This window comes from Anabrus simplex, chromosome 12 (assembly GCF_040414725.1).
Source record: "Anabrus simplex isolate iqAnaSimp1 chromosome 12, ASM4041472v1, whole genome shotgun sequence".
Lineage (NCBI taxonomy): Eukaryota > Metazoa > Arthropoda > Insecta > Orthoptera > Tettigoniidae > Anabrus > Anabrus simplex.
Window position 1 is genome coordinate 13,531,667 of NC_090276.1, and position 24,582 is coordinate 13,556,248.

A 24,582-nucleotide genomic window follows, 5' to 3' on the forward strand; every position below is an offset into this window, starting at 1 on the left:
TGTAAGTAAGATTTTCTAAAGTAAGAATTATTCAAATCAGTCATAGACTTAAAGTAATTAAGTTGCACATTCAAATTGAATAAATGAAGTGAAGCACAACCAAGTTTTTGAACAAAATTAGACCAATTATTTTTCAAAGATAATTCATATTTAGAGAGCCTCCTTGGCTCAGACGGCAGCGCGTCGGCCTCTCACCGCTGGATACCATAGTTCAAATCCCGGACACTCCATGTGAGATTTGTGCTGGACAAAGCGGAGGCGGGACAGGTTTTTCTCCGGGTACTCCGGTTTTCCCTGTCATCATTCATTCCAGCAACACTCTCCATTCTCATTTCATTGCATCTATCAATCATTAATAAATCACGTTGGGAGTGGCGACCCCATCGTACTAATAGCCTATATCTGCTTCATTCATTCCATCCCTGACCCGGTCAATGACTGGAAAACAGGTGATAGGTTTTCATTTTCAATTCATATTTAATTAGGCAGATATGAGTCTAAATTTGATTTTCAATTGTGGAGGTCAAAGTTAATTTATTTTCTTGGTTAATAAATTCATCAGTGTTTGGGAAATGATTTTTTATTTTTAATGACACATTTCCACAGTATTTATTGGAGGTTATATATTTCATTTCTGGCTTAATTTCAATGTGGAAAAATAATCTTGTAAAACATGTGCATCCATGTGAGGAAAGGAAAATTAAAGAGATTATTTGTTTTGTATTGAATTATATTGTGAAAGAAATTATGACTAGTGATAAATTAATGGACTTTTATAATACCAGTGATACATCATCAAGAAAGAATCTTTACTATGAGTAGTTTTGATTTTTTTATCTTTTTGCAACATTTTTCAATAAATGTGAAGCCATGTTTTGTATTTGTGTGTTCATCATTCAAATTGTCATCAACCTACCTTTTAATGCCTCTGATAATTTGTACTGCCACCACATATGAATAGTTCACCCCTGGATCCTCATTCTGGTTGAACAACCAGGGAGAAAAGGGGCAATACATTCATACAGACAGAAATGACAGAAAATTGAAATTAAAAATTGCATTGCAGTCCACATCAATCAATCGCTACTGATCTGTGTTTAGGGCAGTCACTCAGGTGGCAAATTCCTTACCTGTTGTTTTCCTAGCCTTTTCTTAAATGATTACAAAGAAATTGGAAATTTATTGAACATCTACCTTGGTAAGTTATTCCAATCCCTAACTCCCCTTCCTATAAACGAATATTTGCCCCAATTTGTTCTCTTGAATTCCAGCTTCATCTTTATATTGTGATCTTTCCAACTTTTAAAGACACCACTCAAACTTAATAGTTTACTGATATCATTCCATTCCCTGCACCTGGCGTGCCGAACATGTCCTCAGACACTCCAAGCCATATGCCATTTCATTTTTCATTCCATGCCATCTCTCCACTAATAGCTCGGAATGTACCACTTACATGTAATAAACTTCATGGTTGGTCCGTATTGAAAATTGTATATTAATTTGAAACAATTAAGTTTACTAAAGTGGTCCACCTATTCAATGCAATACATTCATTAGAATGTTTATAAGCATGAACTTAAATTGGGACATGTTTCACCCTTGTTGTAGGCATCGTCAGCTTATCTCTCACCTCAAAATCAATTGTCATTGGGATCCCGATACATTCGTATTAAACCATCTTATAACTAAAATAGTAGTAAGAGTTAAAAATACATGTGACAGTCCTTTACTGACAGGTAAACAAGATTTTGTGGAGTTCTTGAAAAAGTCTTTGAAATGTTTGTAAGATATCTGGTATTGGCACCTATTAAAATAATTATCATGTGGTTAGGCACTCTCTGTCTTATGAAACAATGTTTGACGCTTAAAGAATGCATTAACACTTGATACAAAATGAACACCACGTTAAGACACTATGTACAATGCATTAACATACATACATACATACATTACCATTATAGACTGTTATGCCTTTCAGCGTTCAGTCTGCAAGCCTCTGTGAATTTACTAAACTTTGCCACAATCCTCGATTTGCAACTAGTGTTATGGCCTCATTTAGTTCTATACATCTTATCTTTAAATCGTTAAAAACCGAGTCTAACCATCGTCGTCTTGGTCTACCTCTACTTCTCTTACCCTCCATAGCAGAGTCCATTATTCTCCTAGGCAACCTATTTTCCTCCATTCGCCTCACATGACCCCACCACCAAAGCCGATTTATGCGTATAGCTTCATCCATCGAGTTCATTCCTAAATTAGCCTTTATCTCCTCATTCTGAGCACCCTCCTGCAATTGTTCCCGCCTGTTTGTACCAGCAATCATTCTTGCTACTTTCATGTCTGTTACTTCTAACTTATGAATAAGATATCCTGAGTCCACCCAGCTTTCGTTCCCGTGAAGCATAGTTGGTCTGAAAACAGACCGATGTAAAGATAGTTTCGTCTGGGAGCTCACTTCCTTCTTACAGAATACTGTTTATCGCAACTGCGAGCTCACTGCATTAGCTTTACGACACCTTGATTCAATTTAAACCTAGGAATTTCATTTTGGTCCGTATTGAACTGAGAAAGGATGATAGGAAAACTTAAAATGGTCCACCTTTTCAATACAAAAATGTTATAGTTTATTTATAACATTTATAACATTCATAACAAATACATGTTATAAATAAACTATAACATTTTTGTATTGAAAAGGTGGACCGTTTTAAGTTTTCCTATCAACCTTGATTCAATCTCACTTACACTATTACCATCCTGGGAGAACACACAACCAAAATACTTGAAATTATCGACCTGTTCTAGCTTTGTATCACCAATCCGACATTCAATTCTGTTGAATTTCTTACCTACTGACATCAATTTAGTCTTCGAGAGGCTAATTTTCATACCATACTCATTGCACCTATTTTCAAGTTCCAAGATATTAGACTGCAGGCTTTCGGCTGATGACTTTGCCTATTTAATTACCTGAAGATAATTTGAGTAAGATTGTGTTATTATCGTCCAATCCCATTATTGCTTTTCTGGATATTAATAAACTATCCTGCCTTTTTAATTCCTTTTGCATAATTTATTTATTTATTTTACTTCATTCTACTGGGGAATGTGTGTTAAATTTTCTTGTGAGAGCTCCTCGCATAACACCCTATCTAAGGTTTTAAATTCGGTTTAAAAGAATTTCTTAAGGATTTGAAACTATTATTTAGCACAAAAATTTCAAGCAAATGGTATACCAAAAACTGGTGTTAAGACTAAATTAAATTGAAACCAAAGGAACTGAGCTTGTAAGCTGTGTGTTTCTTAAGTTTTACTAAACAAGATTAACTGGTTGAGCCAGTGAATTAATAGCAATTGGGTCCCAATCTCATTAATTAGGATCGATCAATCGTTAGGAAAAGAAAATGTTAGTTAGCTTAAAAAATTTATTTTTCTATTTCTTGAAGGTGTTCTGCATTTTATTGTCCTAATAATATTAAAAATTGCCTGATTTTCTTAAAACAAAAAGAAACTTGGTGTTGTCTTTCTTGTTAAGTTTTTAAAATTCCACACAGTGACACGTTCTATTTTCCTTCCACAGTTTGGGGTAAGTAACTTTGATTTTCCTTGCGTTGTTGTGCTCCTAAGGTAACATTCGCTTCCACTTGTTGTACGTTTCTGCCCTTACTTCTTGTAAGGACAGTACTATTGATGCTGGCAGTGTGGGCAATTTGGGAATGTTGTTCGACTGTTGCAATTGTGAAGGAGAACACCCTTTAATCTTCGCTTGGAAGCAAATTTTCAGATGACCAGCACTCATAGAACATTTTTATGCCAAAAGTGGAAAAGAAAATAGCAAGAAGGGTAGAACATATGGTGGTTGTTACATTCTCACTTCCCATTGGTTGTGCACCTCTTGACAGCTGGGCTGACCCTGAGCCGGCAGGTCGGCTGATCGCTACAGATGTACTAGCGATGTCCAGGGGGAGGGGTGATGAAAGAGGAGTATGAGGAGCTAGGAGGGGAAGGGCAACAGGTGTATTACGTATTGTAGACAAAATATTGTGTTTGCCGTTAAAGTTTATTATTTCATCGTATAATACACTGCCGGAAAAAACATGTAACATTCCAAGGACTGTGCTCAGTGCCACCAGGGTATAATATGTTTATACTAAGGGGTTGTGATAGTGATTCATTTGTCACGGACATCAGTGTTCAGATTTGTTTTGTTTTGCTTTGTTTTGAGTATACGGGGAGTAACTTTGCTGAGGTTAGTGGTGAATAGTGTATGCTACATTTATTCTAGGGCAAGACCATGCCCCGTTGATTAGTCCATGTTCCTGTAGCAATTGTAGCCATTTGAACGTGGTCGCATTGTATGCTTGCAGGAAGCTGGATGCACGTATCAACGGATTGATGCACATGTTGGGCATAATATATTGGTGGTGTGTTGCTCCTTTCAGCAGTGGTCTGTGGAACATTCCCACACCCACAGACCAGGCTCCAGACATCCACATAGTACAGAAGCACGTCAAGATTGAGGCATTGTGCAAACAGTGGTGGGCAACCGAACATAATCTAGGAGCAAAATCTGGTCACATATTGCACCTGTTTTGTCACCAAGGACCATTGGAAAATGTCTGCTTGTAGTAGGATTACGATCACATGTGCCTCTGGCCAGGCTAACTCTGACACCACGACAGTGCCAAGTACGGCTACTCTGGTGTCATGAAAGGGTCGACTGGAGAGGAAAGTGGCGCTACGTTGTCTTCAGTGTCAAGAGTAGGTTCTGTTTATATTCAAGTGATGGAAGTACACGTTGAGCAGCCTATTCCAGAATGCATTCACCTATGACACCCAGGCTTCTTGGTGTGGGGATCAGTTACAACTCGTGGTCACTATTGGTGTTTCTGCAGGTTAACGAAACCACTGCCCGCTATATTGCACAGGTTGTTGTACCCATGCTACTGCCATTTCTTTGGCAGGAAGGTGATGTGCTTCTTCAGCAGGATAATGCACAGGGCCACATACAGCTGCTGTGACGCAACGTGCTCTACGTGGTGTACGTGGCCAGCAAGACCACAGGCTCTCTCGCCAATTCAACACATATGGGATGTGAAGAAGCAGGAACTTGCGCGTTCTCCAGAGCCTGAAAGAACCATTGCTGAATTGCATCAAAAGGTGTGCAAAATGCTTGGGACTACACACCCACATTGCCATCAAAGGGGGATGCAACTGTTTGGGCAGTGTTACAAGTGAACTATGTAATGCGAGTGGAATGTATTTTTTTTTAAGACTTTATTTGTAAAATATGATATGATGTTTTATTTTTATTGACCTAACCTGTACTGTATAATGTTGTAACATAGGCATTTGTAAATAGTAGAATTCCGTCTATAGTTCTTGGAAAGGTCCAGAAAGTTACATAACTTTTGTACAGGGTGTGTTACTTTGTTGGTATGTGTTCTAGAAAGTGTGTTCTGTCTATTCTGGAAAAATACGACTTTCGCGATCATGCGTATTCTAGAATGTTAGTCAAAGTTCGCGATCGAAAGTAAGGTTGTGATTGGTGAGTCTAGGTGGCGATAGGGAACTCGTGCACGCTGATTGGCTGCCTCCAAGGCCGGAATTTCCTATGTATAGTGAGCAAGGCAGTGTTCGAATCCATTCTGTATCCTGTATTCTGTCAGTCTTGGTCTATCTGTCTGCGAGCAGCCTATCTGGTTGACGTCCCCCGGTTTCCGGGATGGCACTCTCCTCGGGTAAGCACTCTTGAATTCCTTTCCTGCTAAAATTTCGGTAATGTTCCGATTTGCTTTTCATACAGGAGTCTGCCCTAACCTCGCCTAGATTCACCAAATTAGTTACTTATGACGCCTTAGTTTTTTCAGCTGGACTTACCTGTTCGTTTCCGAGGCATTCCCATTTCTTGTTTCACTAAAATATGTATATTGTAGTTTAACATTATTTTCCGTGGGGTTTGCCTCTGGTAGTTCTGTATCACTTGAGGTACACTAGATTTTGGATACCCTGTAAATTGCATTGTACTACTGCATTGGTAACTAGATGTATAGTTGATTTGAAATTTGAATTTACACTGCTACGAAATAACCTATGTATATCACTGAACTTATAGCTCATAACTTGGAATGTATTTGTAAAATTATCTTGTAAATAATATTTTTTAAATCTAAGGATCACGGCGATTTATTTCGGAATCTGCTATCTAAGCCATGTCCATGCCTTTGGTAGGTTCCCAGCCTTTTCATCTTCCCGGTTTGTTGTTCACTAGTTGGCCCTACTGATATTTACGTACATGTTTTGTTGGAGATCCGAGTAATGCCAGCTACTGTTTTTCCGAGTGTGTAGTGATTTCTTATATTGTGTAGTTTGCTCTTACCTTCCCCTTTTAACTCTGTTTGTGCCTTGTTTTGTGTTACCACTGTAGTTGAGGTAGCAGGCACCCTTTACAGTGACTTGTGTGTTTCATTCATTCTGAATTTGTAAGCATATACTCCTGGAGTGATGAAATATCTGTTACAATGCTTGTGAATAAAATGACCCTGTCCTTGATCGTCGACATAAGACCTATCTCTGTCGGTGTGACGTAAAGAAAATCGTAAAAAAAAAAAAACTTGTGTATCACATTGCAAGAATTGTTTTAATCGTTGAGTAGTTTTAAGTTACAGAAGAGTTTCTGCAGTTTGGAAAATTTTGTATTTCTCGTGGCACTTTGGAAAGAGCAAAACAGGATGAGAACAGATCAAAAATAAAATCAAGTCGTATTTTTTCAAGAGAAAACAGGGATAAGAGTGAAAAAAGTACGACTGTTGACTTGATCTTGGTAACTTTTCAAGAGTTATCAGAACTCAGCGTTGAAGTATAAGCAAGTGATACGACTCTCTATAAAGCTTAGAAGGTAGATTCTTGTGTTTAAAGGTAAGACATTTAATAGTGGGTCTTACTATCGTAAAGCTCGAAGTGCAAGTGAGAATTTAAAATTCAAGGGAGTTACCCTGGAGAAGAGAGAAAAAAAGTTAAACTGCCAATCCAAAAGCTCTCCTGATCCTGAAATATTTAATGACAGCTTAACACAATGGATGGAAAACAGTCTGTTAACGAAAGATATCAGAATGGACAGAAATACTGTATTCCGAATGTTGGCCAGACAATGTTCAGAAGAACTAATACTAAATTGTTTTCATTCCTCCCCTGAAGGGGGGAGGCAGGTCTCTTAGATGGTGGCGCCATCTCTCAGGCCGGAGATTTGTGACGGTGAAGGAGACGCTCAGAGAAGGTGAGGGGATTGGCGGCAGTGGCCTATACTAGGAACTGCCCCGGCATTCACCTCAGTAATACCAATATAATGGTCCGTTACTGGATATTATAAATTTTCCAGCTAACTCATTCTTGGGAGGTGTGCTATGTCCCATCTGACGAGCCCAACTTAGCACACGAGGGTGAAACGCAGGCAACCATGAATGAGTTAGCTGGAAAATTTATAATATCCAGTAACGGACCATTATATTGGTATTATAAATTTACTCATTCAGGACAAATACACTGACTGACAGAGCAAATGCAACACCAAGAAGGAGTGGTTCGAAAGGGATGAAAGTTGGGGAAAAAACAGAGACGGCACGGAAGAATAATTGATGTTTATTTCAAACCGATATGCAGGTTACACAATGCGCACGGCATCGACTCAGTAGGATGTAGGACCACCGCGAGCGGCGATGCACGCAGAAACACGTCGAGGTACAGAGTCAATAAGAGTGCGGATGGTGTCCTGAGGGATGGTTCTCCATTGTCTGTCAACCATTTGCCACAGTTGATCGTCCGTACGAGGCTGGGGCAGAGTTTGCAAACGGCGTCCAATGAGATCCCACACGTGTTCGATTGGTGAGAGATCCGGAGAGTACGCTGGCCACGGAAGCATCTGTACACCTCGTAGAGCCTGTTGGGAGATGCGAGCAGTGTGTGGGCGGGCATTATCCTGCTGAAACAGAGCATTGGGCAGCCCCTGAAGGTACGGGAGTGCCACCGGCCGCAGCACATGCTGCACGTAGCGGTGGGCATTTAACGTGCCTTGAATACGCACTAGAGGTGACGTGGAATCATACGCAATAGCGCCCCAAACCATGATGCCGCGTTGTCTAGCGGTAGGGCGCTCCACAGTTACTGCCGGATTTGACCTTTCTCCACGCCGACGCCACACTCGTCTGCGGTGACTATCACTGGCAGAACAGAAGCGTGACTCATCGGAGAACACGACGTTCCGCCATTCCCTCATCCAAGTCGCTCTAGCCCGGCACCATGCCAGGCGTGCACGTCTATGCTGTGGAGTCAATGGTAGTCTTCTGAGCGGACGCCGGGAGTGCAGGCCTCCTTCAACCAATCGACGGGAAATTGTTCTGGTCGATATTGGAACAGCCAGGGTGTCTTGCACATGCTGAAGAATGGCGATTGACGTGGCGTGCGGGGCTGCCACCGCTTGGCGGCGGATGCGCCGATCCTCGCGTGCTGACGTCACTCGGGCTGCGCCTGGACCCCTCGCACGTGCCACATGTCCCTGCGCCAACCATCTTCGCCACAGGCGCTGCACCGTGGACACATCCCTATGGGTATCGGCTGCGATTTGACGAAGCGACCAACCTGCCCTTCTCAGCCCGATCACCATACCCCTCGTAAAGTCGTCTGTCTGCTGGAAATGCCTCCGTTGACGGCGGCCTGGCATTCTTAGCTATACACGTGTCCTGTGGCACACGACAACACGTTCTACAATGACTGTCGGCTGAGAAATCACGGTACGAAGTGGGCCATTCGCCAACGCCGTGTCCCATTTATCGTTCGCTACGTGCGCAGCACAGCGGCGCATTTCACATCATGAGCATACCTTAGTGACGTCAGTCTACCCTGCAATTGGCATAAAGTTCTGACCACTCCTTCTTGGTGTTGCATTTGCTCTGTCAGTCAGTGTATTTTAAGTTCCCTATGGGAATCAACATCTATATCATCTGATGGCCAGGCAGGCATCAATTTTTGGAAATGAGACATAGTTCTCATAGTGCATTGCACTGCTGGTGGCTTCAAGTGGCCTATGCAGTGGCCACCACGGTATGCACTAGCCTTGCGTCTTGGGAGGTGTGCGAAGTCCCAACTGACGAGCCCAACTTAGCACACGAGGGCGAAATGCAGGCAAATTAGCTGGAAAATTTATAATGTCCAATAACGGACCATTATATTGGTATTATAAATTTACTCATTCAGGACAAATATTTTAAGTTCCCTATGGGAATCAACATCTATATCATCTGATGGCCAGGCAGGCATCAATTTTTGGAAATGAGACATAGTTCTCATAGTGCATTGGCACTGCTGGTGGCTTCAAGTGGCCTCCACGGTATGCACTAGCCTTGCGTCTTGGGAGGTGTGCTAAGTCCCAACTGACGAGCCCAACTTAGCACACGAGGGCGAAACACAGGCAAATTAGCTGGAAAATTTATAATGTCCAATAACGGACCATTATATTGGTATTATATATTTACTCATTCAGGACAAATATTTTAGGTTCCCTATGGGAATCAACATCTATATCATCTGATGGCCAGGCAGGCATCAATGTTTGGAAATGAGACATAGTTCTCATAGTGCATTGGCACTGCTGGTGGCTTCAAGTGGCCTATGCAGTGGCCTCCATGGTATTCACTAGCCTTGCATCTTGGGAGGTATGCTAAGTCCCAACTGACGAGCCCAACTTAGCACATGAGGGCGAAACGCAGGCAACCAAGAATGAGTTAGCTGGAAAATTTATTATGTCCAATAACGGACCATTATATTGGTATTATAAATTTACTCATTCAGGACAAATATTTAAAGTTCCCTATGGGAATCAACATCTATATCATTCGCCTCAGTGCCGGAAAATGGAAAACCATGGAAAACCATTCTCAGGACAGCCGATGGTAGGGGCCAGCCGTGAGGTCCAGCCCTGTCCTGTCTCCCGAATGTAGAGGCGTAGAGCCGTGGCCACCCCTCCTCTGCTCGGTTGGCCGGTCAGAGTGCATAGCTGTTCGACCACGGACCAGCCGTGGCCACTTATGGGCCGAGACCCATTCTACACCTACGGACTTGAAGTAGAAAATTTGTATAGGTCATTAAGGATTCAAGACAGGCAATTTCTAAGAGGTTATTGTGAACTCCTTGTAGAGAAGAAAGTGCCAACGCTAATGCTACCACTTGTAAACACCAACATCATCATTACTATTTCTACCTCTGAATGTGAATGTGGTTTCTCGCAAATGCACTTAATACTGATACCAACAAGGGCTCATCTACACCTGGCAACTGTGAGTTCACTGATGTTTATCAAGTTGGTAGGTCGACCTCTAATAGTACCTGAAAGGAAGACACCTTGCAACTGACAGAAGAGCACAGGATGTTCATGTGAAGATGACAGCACCAGCATCATAGGTCCAATTCGGAAGTTATTGTAATGGAAAATGTATTGTCATGTTTTCATTTTTACTAACATTTTAATTACCCATGTTGAAGTCTGAAAGTTAATGTAAGGATTAGGTTAAATTGTGTTTTACCCTATATATTGGGTTAGAGATTATGGTACAATATATGTTTTAAATTCACTCTTAACTAATGCTTATTTGAAATAAGACTTTTCCTAGAAATCAGTGTATTATGAATGTTATGTAATTGTTTCTTGATTTCATATAGTGAGAATATTAACCCATATGCACCCACCTGCCCTGTGAGCTGACTTTGCTAGAAATCGGCCAACTTTTTAGTATGCAACCTTGGTGTTGCAAGCTTTCGGTTAAAACAGTATTTTTGGTGATTGACTGTACGTAATATCACGGGACTTTTTTATATTATTGAGAAATTGCACGCTATTGCTCATGACACAAAAAGCAGAACAATACAGAAATATAACACACACAAAATCCCATTGAAAATTTAAATTTTTGCCTCAGAAGTTCTTGTGTGGTATAGACTTAATAATACGACACGAGCCTAACATTTGCCTGATCTGGCAACAAGGAAATAAGGGGAAACCATTCACGAGGCAGCGAATGATGAGATTTGAACCTACTATCTCCCAAATATGAAGTTACAGCTGTATGTCTCACTCGGTATATTATTATTATTAAGATTCAGTTTGAGGATCAGTGGTAAAGTGTTCACATCCAGGTACCAAGATCGTAGGTTCAAATCCGGCAGTCGTAATCAGATCTTGAGGGGCAGGAGAAAGTCTATTTGGCATTCCATGTTGTACGATATTACTACCAAGAACTTTTACAAACAGGAGCTTTAAAACTGAATTTGAATATACTTTGGATGAGGTAGTTATCCCAAAAGATGGCAAGTGCAAATACTTAGGTGTGAGATTTGAAAGTAATTTGCACTGGAAGGGTCATGTTGATGACATTGTTGGGAAAGCATACAGATCGTTACATGCCATAATGAGGCTACTTAAAGGATGCAACAAAGAATTTAAAGAAAAAAGTTACTTGAGTATGGTTCGTCCATTATTGGAATATGCAAACAGTGTTTGGGATCCTCACCAAGAATACCTAATAAAAGAAATAGATAGTGTGCAGAGGAAAGCAGCAAGATTTGTAACAGGGGATTTCAGGAGAAAGAGTAGTGTATCAGAAATGTTAAAGGAACTTGGGTGGGAAACTTTGAGTAAGAGAAGGGAGAAAACTAGACTTATAGGATTATATAGAGCCTATACAAGAGAAGAAGCATGGGGAGATATCCGTGAGAGGCTTCAGTTGGAAAATAATTATATCGGCAGGACTGACCACAAATATAAAATTAGAAAGAATTTTAGCAAAAGGGATTGGGGTAAATTTTCATTCATTGGGAAGGCTGTGAAGGAGTGGAACAGTTTACCAGGGGTAGTGTTTGATCCTTTTCCAAAATCTGTACAGATATTCAAGAAGAGAATAAACAGCAACAGAGAAAATAAATGAAGTGTTAGAGGGCATTCGACCACTGCAAGTTATTTTAAATAAAAAAAATGTGTGTGAATAAATTAATTCCATCCCCTGGCCTAAGGAGTTTGGACAGCCAAAGTAGGGGACTGCCTGTAGGGGTGAAGTACAGTGGGGACTTTGAGGGCCCTGGGACCGCTACGGTAGCTGTGACGGCCCTCCAGGAACTCCGAAAAGTGGTGGCAAAAGGGGCTCTGGTTAAGACGCAGCAGGTTGTTATGCTACTTAGGTTCCAGAACGGGGGGGAAAAAAAGTAAATAAATGCAATGTAAATATTAATCTTATACCAGTTGTATAGTATCATTTGAAGTAATTCCACATACTGTATATCAGTTGACTATATTTGTAAGTAGTACAGGAGAAATTATAAGTAGAATTTTGTAAACAATATAAATTTATTAAGGATGAGCTGTGTGTTTAATAGAAAACATTGTTAGCGTAAATAGTATAATATTGTATTATAGGAAAATTTTCTTCTCTTGTTAATTTAATATTTAGTGCTTGACAATAATGTATTTTAGTGTACCATTTGCCACCGAGGTAGACACCTCATTTGCAAATAAAGAGATTTTGATTTGATTTTGAGAAGCAAGGAGAATGTTTTCATTCCCCTTCCCAAAGGGAAGGGGCGGGCCACCTAGAAGGTTACGCCTTCTCTCTGGCCAGGAGATTTAGCGGGGTTTGGGGATTTTTTGGAGTTGGGAGAGAAAAGGGGGAGCTTTTTTTTAGGAGATGTGGAGAAACGGCCTCTTGGCTAAGGGTGCAGTTCTGCTCCTGTGTTTTTATTAGGTTTTCTTAGATACAGTACAAGTTACAAGTATTTAGTATAATTAACTGGGTTGGGTTTATCATGAAGTTCGGCTGCTAGGGAGTAGAAGGTTTAGGATAGGCTGGTGAAAGAAGGATATATTGGCAAGGGATGTGAGTAGGAGTGGAGAAGGTGGAAATTGCTATGTGGATTCAGTGAGTGGTGTTGGGAGGGGAGACGGGGACGGTTGTGAGGTGGATTAGGGCGGGTGGAAGGTTGTGGGGGAGAGCAGGATGGTTCCACCCTGTAGTGTGTTCCAAAAAGCTGGATCCCCTGTTGGATGAGGTGTTGGACATTCTCTTGTGGCTGGCGTAGGAGCCGCAATATGTAGGTGGGCCCGGCTGCGTTGTAGATCCTGGCTGCTTTCTTCAGATGTACTCCTGTGCATTGTATTTCATGGGAGATTAGTTCGGTTGGTATAGATGGATTGACTCCTCGGACGACACCGCTGATGATGGACTCAGGTGCTGGTGGAGGTGTCCTGTTGGACTCAGGAGCTGGTGGAGGTGTCAGTCTTTCTGTCTCTATGGTCATGTTGGAGACTTGATCTTCAACCGGTGGCCAGAGTGGACTGGGAGGGGAGGGAGTAATGGGAGACATCATAATAGGGGAGTGACTTGTTAGTGTTGAAGGATTGAACTTAGTAGATTACTGCAAAAATTACAAAATGATAATGAATAAATTATCATAATTTGAAAGATTATCCCGACTGTATTTAAGACCTGACCATTCATACGTAATGGCATTATATGCTTCTGCACTCTTGTCTCATTAAGAAAACCTCATTCCTGTTGAAGGATACTGGTTGACCATCCACAATTCCTCCCGTGCATGGCTGGTGACCTTTGAACAAAAAAAAAAAATCGTCTCTATTGGTTAGGTACCTGCAGATTTCCTCTGATGAGTAAGGTAATGTCTATTCAGGTTGCAGCGTTGATCAAACTTCCTGCGACATATATTACACTCAAAGTCTTTTTCTCTCGTATGGATCTTGCGATGTCGCTTCAGGTCATCTGCTCTGAGAAATGCCTTCAAACAAGACGGACATTCGTAATTTTTCTCTCCGGAATGAGTGCGTATATGAATTTTAAGATTGAAGGTCCGTGTGAACAGTTTATGGCAAGTAGGACATTCAAACTTCCCTGCAGTCCCTGTGTGAGTTTGTAGGTGTCTTCGGTAATCACCTTGTCTGGAGAATTTGTAAGAGCACACTGGACAGGTAAAATCCTTTTGTCCCTGATGAAGTATATTACGATGCGTTTCCAAAGTACTACGTCGGACGAATTTCTGAGAACAGATATTACATTCGAAGCTCCTCTCTCCCGTGTGGATCAAAAGATGATTTTTCAAACTACTTTTTGCAGTGAAATGCTTTGAACAAATTTGACAACTAAAGCGACGAATCCCTAAGTGATTGGACTGGTGTCTCCTCAGGACCTCCTTCCGGTTAAACTCTTTGTTACAAATGGCGCACTTAAAGGTTTGTTCTTTATTAACGTTGGAGGAGAGAAAAGTGCTCGAGTTGAATTCATCCTCAGAATCACCATCTGGAGATTCGGTTTCTCTAGTTATATGCACAGAAAGTGTCTGTGAAATTAATTCTGCCTGTTGCCTGAAAAAAGAAAACCAGGACAATTAATGTGTTGGGGATGTCTTTGACAGTTAAGACATCAAGAGTAAACTCTGCTCTTCTAACATTATTTTAGGTAAAGCTTCAATGAATAAAAACTAATATTATATATCTATAGTAATATTTTTATAAAAATCATACCTTCAAAGTAGTTATAGGGGCTTGCAAGGCTGTAATCTTTAACTTCATTGTTTACAGTACGCAAGTATCACATACTGACAAGTATGAAACAGCAGAGAGAAATTCAGATGGGTGGAAATGTAGTAAGTAGTTTAGCATATGCTGGCAAAGTTTGTTTTAAATTAAGATGGTATATCCTATGCTGCTAATGCTAAATTGACACTCTGATGACCCATGGTCTCTGGAAGTACACAAGCTAATTTCTCCAAAAATTTCTTGCCAACACCTATACTGGTCTGAACATAATAATGAATGAGTTAAAACACTTTTTTATACATAATTTATGACATTTTAAATTAAATTTCAGAATATATATTTTTTTAAATGAGACAAACATTAACTGCAGTGTTTTTATAGGAAAAGTACCATACATTTGAAACATCAGTATGTGCAATATACAAAAAATTAATCTAGTTTTACTAGTTTTAAAAAAATGTGTCTCTTATAGTGAAAAACATAGTTCAGAGATATTAAGCTCTGAAGTCTTTAAATTGTAAATCACAGCAGGAATTCACAGGTTTGTTACACTAGTGACCTAAGAACCTCCTGCAGCTTAGTCGTGATCCCCATCTTCATCATTCTATACCTGCCAACTTTACAAAGCCAAAAATGAGAATCTGATATGAAAATCAGGAAAAATCAGGAGATAAAATTGGTCAAAATTGCTCATTCTACCTGTCTCTCAGAATACCGGAGTGCTATGGTATATATTACAATACTTATTGTCTCAAAACCCAACTGTTGCTATACGAGGCTACAAGGCTAAAAATTACACATCTCTATTCCCTCAGAGGAAGTATGCAAGTGACATGATCGGTTTCTAATAAGCCTTCCAAAAATAGTATGTACTCATGCTCCACATGTGTGAATCAGTCATAAACTTAGATGCCATTACTTAGCAAACACATAGATTAATATACTGCATCATGTGCCCACGCAATTATGCTAAGCGCAATGCTATTTCTATCAAGTAAGGAAAGAAAATTTGCCAGAATTTTCTCCAAATGGCTCCTAAAATGTCTAGAAAAATCACTAGTCACTATCTTTGAAATCCTGTCACTTAATTACAAAAAAAAGACTCAAAATCTAGCGACTAGTCTCTAGAATCGACTAGACTGATGTCAACGTACACGAACATAGCATGCGAGAAAAAGAGATTGACAATCGATATACAAGTTTCAAACATTGCACATTCGCAAGCATTTCTCATATTAATAAAGACTTCCGGCCACCGGCATACAAAGCTGATAAGGCGGGATTTGAAAATATATGTTTGAAGTTCACCAAAAAATAAGCTAAAATCAGGATAAATAACAGAATAGAGAATTTACATTTTAAGGATATGTGAAAACACAGGATGGAAGCTAAAGAAACAAACATTGTCTCTACAACCTTAAGGTACAAACTGAAGATAACAAACTGAGTTTAAGATAAATTTAGCATTTATTATGAGTATAATAATAAAAGAGAAACTGGAAGTCTGACGTGAAAGATCTTTGCTGAACTTCTAATTCTCACTAACTACTACTACTCGATCGTCTGGTATGCACTAGCCAAGTGTCTTGGTGGGAGTGCTATTTACCAACAGATGAGCCCGACTTAGAACACTGGGGCAAAATGCTGGCAACCAGGAATGAGTTAGATGGAAAATTTATAATGTCCAAAACGGACCATTTATATTAGTATTATAAATTTACTCATTTGGGACAAATATTTCAGATTCCCTATGGGAATCAACATCTATATCATCTGATGGCCAGGCAGGAATCAATTTTGGTAATGAGACAAAGTCTCTCATAGTGCATTGGCACTGCTGCTGGCTCCAAATAGCCTACGCAGTGGCCTCCACAATATGCACTAGTTATTTACCAACTGATGAGCCCGACTTAGCAGACTGGGGCGAAACGCTGGCAACCAGGAATGAGTTAGTTCGAAAATTTACAATGTCCAATAACGGACCATTTATATTGCTATTATAAGTTTACTCATTTGGGACAAATAATTCAGGTTCCCTATGTGAATCAACATCTATACCATTTCAACCATATTATAATTTTATATGAATTAAATATATTTCCCTTATTTCTATACCATATTTTATTTGTATAAATCCCAGCTCTTATGCTGGTTAACTCTAATATATCAGGCTACAACAGTTCCTCCTACTTCCCTACAGGTCAATCCTCGGAAGAAGCTACCGTCCTGAGTTCGTGTCGTGGGGAGTACACGATATCCCTACAACTCAAATGCGGTGAGCATTGCTCACAGCATGCAGTCAGAACCGTTTTACCCAAGAACTCTGCCCAAATGCACATTTTCAGGCACATCAATCGCTCTTGCACCGAGCGTGCCATGTAGATTCACAACTAAGGCAATTTAATGGTTTAAAGTGGTACATGTTTCTTATATTATCAACATTTTCAGCCACATAACATTGTTTAGATGAAAAATACATAAATTGACAAAGTAATGCTTCAGAGGAAGTGTCCTTAAAATTAACATACGATTGACAACATTAAAACAAACAAAAATCTCAAGAGAAAATATACAAATTATTTCTACAATTGAAAACAGTTGTCAAGGAAACACTTGTGCAATATTCCAAAGAGAATATGTCCTAATGAATATTTTTTTCTTAATAATTCACAAAAAAAAGTCAATTTATGAATTAAAAATTTTACAATTTATAAGTAATCGTTGAAATGAAGAAATCCAGATATCACAATGTGGCTCTTATTATTAATGCAGATGAAAATATAAGTAATTCCTAGTTTCAATTCTTATTAATCCTGCTTTCCTTTGGAAAAGTAACTCTATCATTCTTTCGGTCTTGTGTCTGGTGTAATATTGATGATCCGTTCTTCCTTGCTCTTGCACCTGAGGAGTTGGAGCAGTGGGGGATATAGGTGTGTCAAGAACCTCCTTGCTGTCACCTATAGCTTCAACTGAGGAGGAATAAGTTGTAGGGCTATCTGTAGGTGGATAAATTCGAATTCTTTTTTCGTGATCTTTCTCAAGCATTTTCAAATATACTAGAATTTGATAATATAATGGATTCTTATATTCTACAGCCTCATTAAGGTTACCATTTTTCTTTACAAGTTGGTCTAGATGAATGTATAGATCTTCATATGTGTTCGTTAAGCTGCCCTTTTTAAATTTTTTTTTATGATGCTCAGGTCTTGTTCTATGTTGGTAAATTTATGACCTGTGGCAGTCATGTGTGATTCCATAGCTGAGAATCTTCTATGTTTTTAAGCGTTCAGATGTTCTAAATATCTTACTTTAGAATTGCGGCCAGATTGTCTTATGTATGTATTCTCGCACTCAAAGCATGTGAGTTTATATATTCCTGAATCAAAAAATGTATCTTTTTTCCAAGAGATTTATTGTATCATGGTTGAAAATACTACGTTTCATCATGTTGTTATTGGTGGATAATGCAATTTTGAAATTTTTTCTCTTAAATAAATTTATTACGTGTATGTTTGGATTATTATACGTGAACTTCATGTATTTCTCAGTTTTACTAGGTTCAATTGCTAATTTAGATTGTTGCTTCTCCGAAAATTTATTAATTATTTTATCAATTATGTTATTGTTGAAACCATTCAAGAGGGCTTGTTGTCGGATAAACAACAGTTCTTTATTCCTTTCAGATTTGGATAAAGGAATACTAAATGCTCTGTTAACGTAATTATAATATGCTGATCTTTTCTGTGCCTCAGGGTGTAACGAGTTGTTCTTGATAATGGTCAGTGTGTAAGTGGATTTTCTGTGTATTTTGAAAGAAAATCCTTTTTCTTCTCTCGTGACTACGATATGGACCATGAAGCTGATTTTGTGTAATCGTGCCATGTAGGTCAAGAGTTTTCTTGTTCTTTAACCACTATAGTTGGTCCATTATTGGACATTATAAATTTTCCAGCTAACTCATTCCTGGTTGCCAGTGTTTCGCCCCAGTGTGCTAAGTTGGAATGAGTTAGGTGGAAAATTTATAATGTCCAATAACCGACCAACTATATTGGTATTATAAATTTACTCATTTGGGACAAATATTTCTACTTCCCTATGGGAATCAACATCTATATCATTCTCTAAACACAGTTTATTCACATATTAATGCCATGTCACGATTTTTCCTTGTGGATCTCAAAGATCCTTTAAGTTATGAACAAGAGTATAGATTACTTGATTTGATATTTGTTTCTTCCCTTACTAGCATAAAACATGAAATGTTCAAATTGTCCTCCGTTAGCATCAACCCATAGTCACACAGAATCCCAGATGCACTGATTTATCCCTGGAGTATAGTGTATGGTCTCTTGGTTATGTCAGTTATTATATTTGCATATGTATGTATGGTGAGCTGAAGGTGTTTTAACGAAGAGTCAGTGCAGAACAGACTTGGGTTGAATCATTTCAGCCTATTCTATGGATCCCTGGTCATCACCATCGCTACATACTGTCTTATGTAATGTTAACTTGATAAAAATGAAATTTACACTATTTATGATATCATGCCTGGTTCTCTAATTAAACTGAGCAGTGTATAATAATTAGAATAATGCATTACAAAATGAAAATCTTTATTATATACATGTTTGTTAGGTTTAACAAATTAATGCACAGCCTTACCCAATTTCTTCCTTCGGGCAAGTGTCCGGAAGTATTTCTGAACATCCCAGGCTGAGCTCTCCTTTATCCTCATACTAGAAACAAATAAATATTAGCCCTCCAAGTAAAAGCAAAATGACTACAAAATCTGCCTGAAGCTCACAGACAAAACAAAAATTCAACATGGTCAAGATTGAGCTGTCGTCTTATGATTAACACAGCCATATAAACATACAGGGTGTATCATAATTAATAGCACAAACTGAAATGGCTCTAACCATACGATACTAGAAACAAAAGAGTCTTAGTAAACATGGCTCTACAAACGAGTCATTTGCGAGACAATTTAGAAATTGTGGTTACCGGCCACCACTGGCTTGACCGTGTGTAAACATCATCCCAATTAGGAAAAGGTACCAATAAAACATTAACAAAAGTTATTAGATACTTTGGTACAAGTGCAGTTGTTTTTAATGAACAAGAAAACAGTCGACTCTTTGAATACTTCATTTAACTACAAGTAAGTACACTGTACAGTCACTGTAACATGTAACTAAAACATACTAAGTAAGACTGTTTTCTTTTTCATACCGGGCGAGTTGGCCGTGTGTTTAGCGGCACGCAGCTATGAGCTTGCATCCAGGAGATAGTGGGTTCGAACTCCACTGCCGGCTTCCCTGAAAATGGTTTTCTGTGGTTTCCCATTTTCACACCAGGCAAATGTTGGGGCTGTACCTTAACACGCTGAGTGCCAAGTGACCCCATTTGGGTACGTGAGAGAAGTTCTTGAACTTCACATCTCCATATGGAGTCGTACGTTCATTCTAAATTGAGAAATGTGCAAACACATTTGGGCCTGCAGTAAATATGTGTTTCGAAGCTGTATTAACTCTCTTCCTGCCATCTGTTAGCCATCCTGTTTTGGTGCAACCCCATATGGGTATATCAAGAGTGCTTTGTAGAGTGACAAAGTCATTGTCTATCTCGCGCACAGATTGTTTATGTAAGTGTGTAGTGCTGAGAGTTTCCATTTCTTTTTTAAGTTACTATGAGTAAACTGAGCAGTAAAATTATGAGTGCAGATAGCCTGGACAATATATCGAAAAAGTCAGACAATGATGTAGAAAAAGTATATAGTTACAGTTGTTCTAAACCCAGTACAGAGCAAAACAGTGATGTCGCACGTTCATCCACATTGATGAATTACAATCTTAAGCATACACTTCCCCACTGTACTTCAGGTTTTCAAGCCAGCTGTTGCAACACTTATGACTGTCTTCAACGATATAGTCACTGGCTTCCCATATTGCACAATCGTCACTGCTAGGTTCTCTTACTTAAATTAAAAGTTATACAAACATAATTATATACTTATTCAGTAACCATTAACTATTAATTCTTCTTATAAAATTATTCTCTTATATCTTAATTTACCAAATTAACATGATTTTCACTACTTTATATAACAATATTTTATACAAAAATTTCTTAACTTAAAATCGGAAGATCGTCATTTACAAACATTTCCCAACCTAAAATCGGGGATCGTACTTTCTTACGGCTCCAGTATGAACAAGCTAACATGTCTCTCATAATCAACATCATATAACGGGTCGCTGCAAAGGAAAAGGTAAGTATGACCGAGTGCCTGGACAGTAACTACTGTATAAGTGCGACCCCATATGGGGGCGCATGTACGTGTACAATTCGTAATGACCAATACGACCGCATATGAGGTCGCAATATTTTACTTAATATGCATAATTAGTTTACCTTAAATATCATAAATATATCCTCATTTCAGCGATCATTTGCTTGGTGAAGCCTGTGAACGTTTTTGGTACTGGGCGAGTTGGCCGTGTGGTTAGGAGTGCACAGCTCTGAGCTCACATCCAGGAGATAGTGTGTTTGAACCCCACTGTTGGCAGCTCTGAAAATGGTTTTCAGTGGTTTCCCATTTTCACACCAGGCAAATGCTGGGGCTGTACCTTAATTAAGGCCACGGCAGCTTCCTTCCCATTCCTAGGCCTTTCCTGTCCCATCGTTTCTATAAGACCTACCTGTGTCAGTGCGACGTAAAGCAATTGGCAAAAAAAAAGTTTTGGCACCAGGGAGAAACTCGATCTCATTAGCTCATGACACTAGAAGGCAATCCAATGAATTTCCGTCTGGCACTCAACATGTTAATCAAGGCCACTGCTGCTTCCTTCCCACTCCTAGACCTTTCCTACCACAACGTTACCATAAGACCTATCTGTGTCAGTGCAACGTGAAGCAAATAGCAAAAAAAAAAAAAATGTTTCATTAAAAACCACAGGTTCTAACAAAGTATCTAATAACTTTCCTTAATGTTGTATTGGTACCTTTTCCTAACTAGGATGACGTTTACACACAATCAAGTCAGTGGTGGCTGGTAACCATAAATTCTAAATGACTGATGTAGGTTAGTTTAGAGAAAAATCCTACATCAATCAAAATAGTTCCTTTACCCCAATTAACTGTTACAATCTCAATGGGATATAGCCTTTGATAAAATAGTTACCAAAAACTTGGATTTTTACACCAATAAACATTCAAAGAGTTCAGGGGATGACTTCAGTTTGACCCTTAAGGCAAAATTTTGGTGCGCCAACCATGATCAAAGTTGAATTAGGGAGATCACCCTGGTGACACCTCACCTTGACATCGAGTCTATTTTCTCTCGAGATGATGCGGGTCAAATCTGGGTGTGTATTAAAACTGAGGCACACTTTGAGGTTTTGACCATCTTCGAGGATGGAGTTGTGTATATTAAAAATCTGAATCATGATCAAAATTAACATACTGGAGTAAGAAAGACTGATTTGGCAGAAATGAACAGACTGCTATCTTATTGGCTGCTAGGAGAAATTTCTAAGAATGCATCACCTGGTCACTGCAAAAGTTACAATATTACCATCTGAAATACAAGCTAGCTGACTATGCAGTTTGGGTCACATAGCTGTCAGTTTGCATTTAGGTAATAATGAGATAAACCCCACTGTTGGCAGCCCTGATGATGGTTTGCCCTGGTACAGCAGTAAATATACCTTCCGTATAGAGTGATATTTGCTCAATTTTTCATTATTCATCATGAGTTGATATTTAAATATTTACCATTAACCCACTGGCTTACTAATTCTTTAAGAAAAATTAACAAAGAAAGCTACTTATTTGTTTTTAAAAATTTTGAGACTAATACCTATATTACACTGAAGAAAATGGAAATTGCAACACCCAGAAGGAGTGGTGCTACATTGCTGCAATTGAACATGCAGGATGAGTGTTCGGTTGTGATTCGATGATTACACTTTCAGGTCCCTCTGACCGCAAGTTTGGACAAAAATCAATACAGGATGTGCCCACCACGAGCTGCAATACATTGATGAATTCGTCGAGGCATGGAGTCAATAAGGCTCTGGATCGCTTCTTGAGGAGTTGTGGCCCATGCTTGCTGCACTGCACGCGTCAGTTATTCCAGAGTTGTGGGTGGCTAGGGCGGTTGGCCAGTTGTCGACCCATCATGTCCCACACATGCTCAATAGGACTGAGGTCTGGGAATCTGGCGGGCCATTCTAAGGTTGTGATGTCGTGGAGAGCTTCTCTGGAGATGCGTGCAGTGTGAACCCGGGCATTGTCCTTCTGAAACATCCCATTAGCAATGTTCGCCTTCATAGGGACAACCACTGGATTGAGTACACTATCAACGTACTGTCGTGCAGTCATAGTGCCCTCAACAAGCACTAATTGTGATTTCACATTAAAGCCAATAGCTCCCCAGACCATAATGCTTGGTGTTGGCCCTGTTGCCCCTCTCCCCGGTACATCGGCGCACACAATTCCAGCGATCACTGCGGGCAACACAGAAGCGCGATTCATCACTAAAGACGACCCTATGCCATTCGTCGACCCACGTCGATCTTTCTCGACACCAGGCCAGCCTTACACGTCGATGTTGTGGGGTCAATGGAACACCTTCTACATGAACACGGGCTCTTAAGCCAGCTGAATGCAAGCGATTACCAACTGTTTGTTGTGTAACATGGGGTGCCACAGCTGCTCGAATTTGCGCTGCTGTTGCATGGGGTTCCATCCGGGCCATCCGAATGATGCAGCGACCCTCTCTCACAGTTGTCTGTCGCGCTGGGCCTGTGCCAGGTCGAGTGTCGGTACCTTCATTTGACCACTGCTGCCATACACGTTGTACCGTAGATGCCTGTTGGCCAACACGTGCAGCGACAGTCCTTAGCGATAATCCAGCCTCACACAGCCCAATTATCCGAGCCCTCTCAAATGGCGACAGTTGTTGATAGCGTGCTCTTCTCTGTCGTCGAGGCATGTTTGACGGGGAACACTTCTCTGCACAGACTGCAAGTCGACTACGCTACACCAGATTCCGTATACTGGAGTTGATTCCTCCGCGACCAATCACGTGGGGAGACCTGTAGCAACAATCCAATGGATCTGAAACTTTGATGGTTTAGATACCTGCATGGCGTCGTTCCATATCTTGAAAATCAACACAAACGACCAATGCCTTCATGGTGTTGCAATTTCCATTTTCTTAAGTGTATATTCTGGCATGGTGGTCATGATCATTAATAAATTAAGTCTCTATGGTCAGACACCATGGTTCGTTGCCTCAAGTTCTGCTGGAGCAAGCGAGCAAGCAAGCTACAGAGCTCGATAGCTACAGTCGCTTAATTGTGCGGCCAGTATCTAGTTCTCGGGAGAAAGTGGGTTAGAACCCCACTGTCGGCAACACTGAAGATGGGTTTTCCGTTGTTTTCCATTTTCACACCAGGCAAATGCTGGGGCTATACCTTAATTAAGCTACTTCCTTCCCACTCCTAGCCCTTTACTGTCCCACTGTTGCCATAAGACCTATCTGTGTCGGTGCGACATGAAAGAAACTTGTAAAAAAAAATCTACAACTAGAAATGCATCTCATGGAATGCAAAAATAGGGCATTACAACAATATAGTAAAAAACAGAATGCCTGTATGCCAGCAAATGCTCCTCGATGAATTAGAAGTTGGAGAAGCTGGAGATCCCAGAAAGAAGAAAACTACGGAAAGTCTTGGGCCCAATCCAGACTGAAACCGGCTGGAAACTTTGGAACAACAATGAAATCTACAAAAATGTGGAGAAAACTTCACAGACCATGAAAAAGAGGAGGTTATCATTTCTCAGACATTTGTACAGAATGGACAAATCCAGAAAGTTATTCGACTACCTGTGGAACAGGAAGATGATGACGGCATGGATTAAGAAAGTTTGTAATATCTAGAGAAGTCCAACAACCAGGAAGTTCTGATATTAGACAGGAAATT

General features: G+C 39.9%; 1 protein-coding gene across 1 annotated transcript in view; it reads right to left on the reverse strand.

Moving 5' to 3' along the window:
* Positions 1-12,418: 12,418 nt before the first annotated feature.
* The window catches only part of LOC136884510 (oocyte zinc finger protein XlCOF6.1), a 35,641-nt gene continuing 23,477 nt past the window's right edge, over positions 12,419-24,582 (reverse strand). The window contains exons 6-7 of the mRNA XM_067156735.2: positions 19,253-19,326; positions 12,419-14,416 (exon numbers count right to left, since the gene is read on the reverse strand). Coding sequence (XP_067012836.2) covers positions 13,681-14,416; positions 19,253-19,326 — 810 coding nt within the window. The 3' untranslated portion in view covers positions 12,419-13,680. The remainder of the gene's footprint in view (positions 14,417-19,252; positions 19,327-24,582) is intronic.